The sequence below is a fragment of the Oryza brachyantha genome, chromosome 2 (assembly GCF_000231095.2).
Source record: "Oryza brachyantha chromosome 2, ObraRS2, whole genome shotgun sequence".
In the NCBI taxonomy this organism is placed as follows: domain Eukaryota; kingdom Viridiplantae; phylum Streptophyta; class Magnoliopsida; order Poales; family Poaceae; genus Oryza; species Oryza brachyantha.
In genome coordinates, this window is record NC_023164.2 from 26,477,321 (window position 1) to 26,486,351 (window position 9,031).

At 38.8% G+C, this 9,031-nt stretch overlaps 1 protein-coding gene across 2 annotated transcripts; it reads left to right on the forward strand.

Annotated features, from left to right (window-relative positions):
* The first annotated feature begins 1,882 nt into the window (after positions 1 to 1,882).
* Positions 1,883 to 8,549, forward strand: LOC102712334 (translation initiation factor eIF-2B subunit epsilon). 2 transcript variants are annotated; one of them, XM_006648027.2, is made up of 15 exons: positions 1,883 to 2,110; positions 2,174 to 2,413; positions 2,837 to 3,151; positions 3,293 to 3,400; positions 3,493 to 3,685; positions 4,232 to 4,494; positions 4,595 to 4,724; positions 4,862 to 4,929; positions 5,102 to 5,350; positions 5,429 to 5,502; positions 6,253 to 6,344; positions 6,837 to 6,919; positions 7,529 to 7,600; positions 7,762 to 7,887; positions 8,238 to 8,549. In XM_006648027.2, the coding sequence occupies exons 1-15, from the start codon at positions 1,964 to 1,966 to the stop codon at positions 8,277 to 8,279; spliced, it is 2,202 nt and encodes a 733-aa protein (XP_006648090.2). In that variant the 5' UTR covers positions 1,883 to 1,963; the 3' UTR covers positions 8,280 to 8,549. The 2 variants fall into 2 exon arrangements, with proteins under 2 accessions (XP_006648090.2, XP_040376526.1); XM_040520592.1 differs by lacking the exons at positions 7,529 to 7,600; positions 7,762 to 7,887; positions 8,238 to 8,549 and adding an exon at positions 7,345 to 7,511.
* The last annotated feature ends 482 nt before the right edge of the window (positions 8,550 to 9,031 follow it).

The window sequence follows — 9,031 nt, forward strand, 5'->3', positions numbered from 1 at the left end:
TATTAATTTTTTATAAACTTGTATGCTTCGTTTAAGAAGGGAACTGAGGTTTGCTATCTGTACCAAGAATCAACATGTACATGTGAGGCTGATTTGGTTTGAGACTAAAATATGCCCTACCAATATGCGCCTATATCAAAATTTGTTATCACCAAAATAGGTAAGGTAAAGTTATATCTGGTTTGAGACTAAAATGAGCCAAACCAAACTTTGTAGAGTCTTATTTGACTTCTAACCAAAGGAATTGCCAAAATTTAACACCAAACTAATTGCCTGAAATACACTATTTGGATGACCAAATCTTGGTAAGCCAACTTTGGCCTCAAATCAAACTGGCCCATGGCACAAACAAAACATAATAATTTGATACGTTGGTAATGAATTCAAGAGGATACTCAGAATTGGAAAATTCCTTGAAAAAGAGGATAAACTATGTGCTGTTTATATCTTCTATTTCAGTCGATACTTCATCAGGGGTTGGATACTTTCCCAACATTTTCTAATCTCAGAACCTTGCTGTTCAATGGATGTGATCTGAGTGACGACTTCCGGATACTAGGATGCTTTCTGAACAATGCCCCTAGCTTGGAGAAGCTGACTCTGCAATACTGCAAGGTACCTTCTGTTTTCCTTAATCTACCATGCATGTTTCATATTCTTGCTTTACCATCTTCAGACAACTTGCATGAATTCTGTTTGTTGCCAAAAGCTTCCAGAAGCTTCCTGGAAAAGGAAAAGGATGGACCATCCGAAGAGGATAACTATAAAATGTCTGGACACACTAAATTTTCAGTGTCCAAACCTGAAGTTGACTGAAATCAAGTATCAAGAACAAGATGTTCACCAGCTATTTGGCCTGTTGTCTGGCATCTGGAGGAACCTATGGAAGACAACCATCGTGCTTACAAAAGCTTGAAGCATCTACTCTCAGTCCCTTTTGCAACGCTTCTTGATTTTGGCTCCTTCGAAATCTAGCATGCCTTGTGTATGCTCTTCAGGGCCTTCAGACTACTTGTTTACGTTTTGTATCTGTAGACGTGAAATTACAACCGAACTTGCCACCTATGTATTTGGGGAAGTAATCCCATAGTTCTGGATATTCCATATGTTGCATGGCATGGAAACTATCTCGTGTGTAATATCATCGGAAAATACCAATCTGTCTTTCACTCTGGTCAGCACCTCATTTTGGATTTTATATTCTAACCTTTTTAATATATTTTCAAAAAGCTATCTCGTGTGTAATACTGTAATATCATCGGAAAGACCAATCTGTCTTCCACCCTGGTCAGCACTTCATTTTGGATTTTATATTATAACCTTTTTAATATATTTTCAAAAGTACTCCCTTTGTTTTATACCGTAAGACACGTTGGATTTTCTACAGATCAATCGAGTTTATAAAGATAACGTAAGACATACAACAACAACAAAAAAGACAAATATACCCTCAAAGTGTGTCGTAAAAAAGATTCAAAATAAATTTCATTTCACTTTTTTCATCTTTTCGCGTATACTTATATTTACAAGCTAGAATTAAAAATTTAAACTTAAATATAAATTTGATTTTATGATTTTTTTCATCGTACTTTATTTTTCGGCCTTTGATTTCATATCACTAATAACATGAATATAAAATATTTATGTATAAATTATTTTTAATCGTTAATTCGTTTATGCTTATTACAAGCATACTAATGATCTTGTAGTTGTTAAAAATTAAAAAAAAAATCGTTGACACGTTCATGGGCCGCAGTCAACCGCGAAGGTACAAAAGTGAGATCCGGCCCATCACGTTGACCAACCCCACACGGCCCATCACGAAAGCCCAAAGCCTCACACACAGCCCAGCTACGATCCGCCGCTCCTCCTACCACCACACTTGCCGACCCACGGCGGCGACGACGGCGCGAGCGACGAAACCTAAACCTCCGAACCCCTCTCCGCCGCCGCCGCAGCTGCCATGTCGCAGAAGAAATCGCGCGGCGGGGGCGGGGGAGCCGCCGCCGGCGAAGACCCCGAGGACCTCTCCCGCTCGCCCCTCCAGGCCGTCCTCCTCGCCGACAGCTTCACGCTCAAGTTCCGCCCCATCACGCTCGAGCGCCCCAAGGTAACCCGCCCCCCTCTTCGAATCCTACCGCCTCGCGCTCGAGCTCATCCCGCTGCCTCGCAGGTGCTGCTGCCGCTGGTGAATGTGCCGATGATCGAGTACACGTTGTCGTGGCTAGAGTCAGCGGGGGTGGAGGAGGTCTTCGTCTTCTGCTGCGCGCACGCCCAGCAGGTCAAGGAGCACCTAGCGAAGGCGGGGTGGACGGGGAAGGCCGCTGCCAGGGAGATGACCGTCACAGCTGTGGAGTCGCATGACGCGATCAGCGCAGGTGACGCGCTGCGCGTCATGTACGGCCGTGGAGTTGTGAGTTTTCAATCTCTGCCCTTACACTGAAGCACGACGCAACAATTGCTTAGAAGCTAAAACTGATAATTGATGCTTCAGATTTTTTTGGGTGCTGTTTGGGTTCATTCAAGGAATGATAGTAGGAAAAAACAGTAGGGTTTTCTGCTGTGTTTTTCTTTTTGGCTGTGGTCCAGTTAAACATGGAAATCAAGTCGAATACTCAATTCTGTGATTACTTCTAGTTTGCCAACCTAGTAACACTGTAAGCAGTGTCTTTCATCTAGATTTTGTTGTCCCATTTTGCTATATGCTGTTGCCTCTGCTGGACTTTTCTGACATATAAGCACATCATCTCACTCCTGATTGGACTATCATTGTGCCTAACTTATCATTTGATAACTAAACTCTCAATTATCTTATGCTCTCCTCCCTTCGATGTAGATTCATGGAGATTTTGTTCTAATCAGCGGTGATACCATCAGCAACATGAATTTGCAAGATGCTCTCCAGGAACATAAAGACAGAAGGAAAAAAGACCCACTTGCTGTCATGACTATGATTATAAAGCATTCAAAACCTTCAATCCTGACGCACCAAACACGGCTAGGTAATGACGAAATTGTTATGGCGATAGATCCTGAGACTAAAGAGCTACTTTATTACGAGGACAGGGCAGATGGCTCAAGTCTGTATGTGACAATTGATAAGCACATTCTGGCCAGTAATCCTACTCTCCAGTTGTGTAATAATATGGAGGTCTGCTTTTAAACTTCAGCAGATAATGACTTTTTTTTGTAATATTTTTTTTGCTATGTTGTTGCAAGATCATGCCTAGCATTCTTCAGTACTTCAAATCTACATAGTTTTCACATATCTTCTTTTACTTATGTTCTGTAGGACTGCTATATTGATATATGCTCACCAGAAGTTCTTAGTCTTTTTACGGATAACTTTGATTATCAGCATCTTCGGCGCCATTTTGTCAAGGGTTTACTAGTTGATGATGTAAGTGCAATCACCTCTGTTTAAACATCAACAATACATGAGAAAATATGCTCTCTGTTCTTATATTTCTCTGTGCTTCCCGATCCTTTCAGATTATGGGTTATAAAATATATACCCATGAAATACGATCAAGTTATGCGGCCAGAATAGATAATTTTAGGAGTTATGATACAGTGAGTAAGGATATAATTCAAAGGTGGACTTACCCTATGGTACCTGACGTCCTGTCTTTTGGTGATCGTCAAGAAATCAAACTTCATCGGCAGGGAATCTATAAGGCATCAGGTATATGGAATGAAAATAAATTTCCACAATGATCATGGGTTTTCAGTTGCTCATAGACTCATTGTTCAACTAAAAAGGATGTTCTGAAATTCTTTTTTTTTTCAACCCTGTTTTTAATAATTGTTAGATTGATATCTGGTTTACAAAATTTGTTGTGCTGATATTGGATTTTGTGCTGATTAGTGCCTTGAATAGCCTAAAGTGGAATATTTATTTTGTGTAAACTAATGAAAATTTGCTTTCTAGGTATGTATCGTTGGTATTCATTATATATGCAGTATAGATGCTTTAGTTTGCAGGTCATCATGTTTATATGTTAGTATGTTACCCAATTCATTGAGTCTAACGATGATAGCTCTGGTTGTGGAGTGAGTATATAGAAAGCTACATATCTAACTTCTATGTTATGCACCGTTAGTATTTTATGGCTTTTTTAAATTGCGAACCCCACCGACCCATCATTTATAACTATATATGAATGTTCATCCTTTCTTCTGGTGAAGTACATATATATGTCTATATATCAATTGAGCATGTCTTTTCCAGATGTAACACTGTCACATTCTGCACAAATTGGTGCCAATTCTGTTATTGGCAATGCAACAAGCATTGGAGAGAACTGCAAGGTGTCCAATTCAGTTATAGGAGAGGGTTGCAATATTGGAAAAAATGTTTTGATTCATGGGTCCTATATATGGGACAATGTCATAATTGAAGATGGATGCAAAGTGAGTAACTCACTAATCTGTGATGGCGTTCATTTAAGGGCAGGGGCTACTGTTGAACCTGGCTGCATACTGTCATTTAAGGTATGCTGGTAGAGTATTCATAGTTAATATGCTTATTCTTTGAACAAAGAAACAAAAAAAAAATCCTTATTGACAATATGCTCGCACTTGCATCGTTTAGGTTGAAGTTGGAAAGAACGTTGTTGTTCCTGCCTATTCGAAAGTGTCACTACTCCCTCAACCTTCAAATGAAGATAGTGATGAGGAGCTTGAGTATGCCGACACCAATTCCGGAGTTACAGATAGTCCACGTTAGTCTGCATACTTTAAAGTGTTATTTATTCTAAGTACCAGACATTTACAATTGCTATAATTGCTTTCTAGTGATTTGTGCTTGCAATTTTCATGTTTTAGTTTAATTCATGAACTGTGTTTTTGTTCCATGCAGCCTTTTCCAGCATGAGGAGCGCTGACCACCCTACTGTATCTGATGATGATGACTTGGAGGCATCAGAGGTATTACTCTAGCGTTATTTGGTGGCTTGTTGCAATGATCTTTTATGCATGTTTGAAATTATTCACTGTGGGAACTGAGGAATAACCTCCTGATACTTTGGTGATACATTTTTACCATTCTCATGATCTGATAATTACTGGGGGTTTCTCTGTCTATGATGCTTTTGACTAGACTGGAACCTGTGGTGTCGCTGGTTACATATGGGCAAATGTTGATACTGGAGTTCAGGAAGAATGGAGACAATCAATTGGTCCAATTCCTAAAGATAAACTCAAAGAATTGCAGCATGCTGCTTCCTTTGATGATGATGACGATGGATCAGAAGATGACTTGAACAACCGTCCAACTGTACTGGACCAAGATGATGATTCTGATGTTAGCGTGGCTGAGGATGATGATTATTCTAAGTTTGAGAAAGAGGTTATTACTACATAATCGAATATTTGATATATGTGCTTCTTTTTTCTGTTCCCTTCTGATTTGTTTGGCCCTATGTAGGTGGAAGAGACTTTCCAACGTGCACTGGATGGGATCCATCAAGATAACTTGATACTAGAAATTAATGCACTCAGGTATAAGACTCCCATACTTGATGTGTTTCAAAATCACTAAATGTATAAAACTGGGTCGCATATAAGGTGTCTCGTGCTTGACGTGTTTCAAAATTACTACATGTATAAAACTGGCACCAATGGCAGAGCAAAGCAGAGAAAAAAATCTAGGTTTTTGGTCGCATGTCCAGATTAACTTCTTGCATTAGTTTTATAACTTAGCTTTTCTCTTGCCAAAGCTGACTTTCTTATTATTAACCAAACACACATGCATGCATTGGGTTTCAAAAAAAATATTATACATTTTAAACATGAAAAGTTTGGATATTTCTAGAAGAAATGATGAATAATTTACAACTAAATATCAATCCATAAATAAACTCTATTAAAAGTCACATGTGCAAATAATCAAGTTGTCCATAGAATATTCTACTCCCTCCGTTTCACAATGTAAAACTTTTTAGCCTTGGCTAGATTCATATGGATGCTAATGAATCTAGACATATATATAAATTATATACATTCATCAATTGATGAATTTAGGCAAGGCTAGAAAGTCTTACAGTATGAAACGGAGGTAGTACTAAACAAAGAGGTGGTGGTGCGATGGCAGACTCGCCACTACCATTAACATTTGCTTCTTGATATGGGATTATTCACCTAGTCAAAGCTTCATTCAAGATTTTATTCCCTTATCTGTTGTTTTGTCTATTCTGTGTCTATGGCCACCATAGTTGATTGATTTTGTGCAATTTCATGCCTATTTTTCAGGTTATCTTATAGCCTTCAACATGCGGACTGTGCTGGAGCTTTGTTCCATTCTGTTATGAGGAGTGCATTAGTGGCTGCACAATCTACTAACGGTACAAATTTATGCTTGCCAAAATTGAGTAAACAGTAGTTTTTCCCCCTTTTCTTTTGGACAAGAGTGGTTTATTTAGTCCATGTTCAGACCATATATGCATGAGCATCTCAGTTTAATTCCATGTGCTGGTTTAACCTACAAATTGAGGTTGAATATGTTTTGCTGTAACAGTCACACCCTTTGAAATTAGTGGACTGAGGAGGTGCTTTAGTTTTTAGCCCCATTTGGAATGGAAGTTTTTGGCAGTAATTTTGGGAGGAAGTTACTAGTTTCCTTGAAAATCACATGAGATTCTTCTATTCCAAAAATGCCTGTTCCATTCTCTTTGTGGAACTCATCATTCACGGGTCCTTAATTTTGCTAGGCTAATAATCTATCATATGGTTTCAGCATGACTGTAATGAAATGCTTCTGCACTTTTTATTTATAGCTGTTAGATCTGATGGCATATAATTAGAGTTTTCCCTCTGCTTGCGACCCTTCTATACAGGCAGCCTTCTAAAGACAACTGCAGAAGCTCTTGGCAAGTGGAAGGACCTACTGCGAAATTACACTAAGTCAGTTGATGAGGAGGTATGGCCCAATAACTAAATAAATACCATGAAGTAAACTCTGCTGATTTTTTTGGCTTAGTATGTATAATCACACATTTATGTTGCATGTCCTGCCACTGGTAGGTGTAATCATTTTGAATTTGTTCACTGCTGTTTGCTGTTTAATTGATTAGTTATTCGTTCTATTTTTTTGCCTGCGTTGCTGTAAATTGCAGGGTTATCTGTCCATTGGCACATTGATCATGATATCTGTGAGATTGACCAGTAGTTTATAGGATAATCAAGCTTTTATTTCATGATTAGAGTCAATGCATGTTACATTATCCAACTATTTTTGGCATATGTACTCATCTACATCATATGTTGAGATATATAATGTGTGCATATTATGATTATTCTAGTGATCCTTATTCGATGTTTCTTTCCTCATAATACTCCTGCAAGGCTCTCTCTTGCCAAGTTGCCATCTTGCAATTTGAACCCAGGATTTTAGCCAGAAATTTTGAGGGAAGGAAACATGTGTTCTGATCAGATATTTCCTTGCTTTTGAATTTTCTGGCTTATTTGGGATATTATATATCTGATTTTTATGTGGGCTAAATAAATCATCATCTTGGTGCTTTGGTAGATGGAAATACTATTGAAGTTTGAGGAAATGTGCCAAGAAAATGCAAAAGAATTTTCTCCTCTATTTTCAAAGGTAAACATCTTACCATTATACTCTTGTTTTATTGTGGTTTTGTGTTTTGGAGCACATACATATATAGTTTAGTTTGCAGTGTGCAATGCACACTCCTTGTCCATTGATTATTCTTGCAATTTTTATTCCTTTTCATTTTGCTAATCTGTTATTGAACACAGATCTTGCCTTACCTCTATGATAAAGAGGTAGTAAGTGAAGATGCAATTTTGAGATGGGCAGAGGAGAAAGAAAATGCTGATGAATCTGATAAGGTTTTCGTCAAACAATCTGAAGCTTTCATTCAGGTATATTAATATTGAATTGCCCTTTATTTTGTTTGTGAACAGTCTACATAACCAACATAGTTTACTGAATCATCGCATTGCTAGTTTTCATTTGCTTTCCCCTGGTCTCAGGTCTTCCATCCAATGAGAAGAGTTCAACTGCATTCCTTTAGCTATTAATGTTGTATTTAAATTTAGCTTACTGTGTCTATGTTGTCATGCCTGGCATGGTTGGCACCGGTATTCCCTCAACTGGTCCATCCATGGGGGCAACCATTGTTATGACTAAGTGAATTGCCGGCATCAATTTTTAACTGTATCTTCTAGTCTTAATGAAACTATACTAAATCCCCTCCATTTTATCATCTCAGTGGCTTAAGGAAGCGGAAGAGGAAGATGAAGAAGAGGAATAAGACCTGGAGCTTGTGCTTGCATTCCTTCGATTGCTTGGAGAAATGCAGCGTTTGTCCAGTTTGGGTGGTCTGCCGGTGAGTTTGCAAGCGGCAAGTTTTGAAACCTCTAAATTGTTTGTACATTAATTAATCACATTTTTGTTCCTAACCAATCTGGGGAAAGAAAGGAGCAACATTGCCCACGAGCCATGGGTTAAAACGACTGTAGAGTGTAGATAAGTTAAACCCGCTTCCATGTTTGCTTCGTTGATGCTTCCATGAAGCTTTTCCCCCGCTCTTGTGATGAATTTGTTTAACTGTCTATCTGTTTCTTTGCACCCAGCACTTGATCAAATCTTTAACAAAAGCTTAGTTAGATATGGTTCCTTTGCTACTCATCTTTCTGCTGAGAGATGTAGTGGGGAAGAAAGCAATGGAGGGTTCTTGCCCAAAAGGCGCCAATGGATCATGTGGGTTGCGTAGATCCGGCACTAATCTTACCTCAAAAGGGGCACGGTTTGTTTAAAGTACGTTCTTTTTCTCCCCAATCCTTTTAATTTTCTTCCAGTTCCCTAAAAGCCTTCTATGCTTTGTGCAACAACTGAACAAGAGGCTGCAAAATCAAAGGTCGATATAAAAAGAATGAAGAGGAAAAAAAAACAAGAACTTCCTTGGGTGCCAAAAGTGGAAAAGCCTGTAGGAATGAGCAGGGCCTGCGCTAAGCAACCTCGCCGTTTGCGTTGCCTTTGGCCCTCCTCTTCGGCGCATTTGCA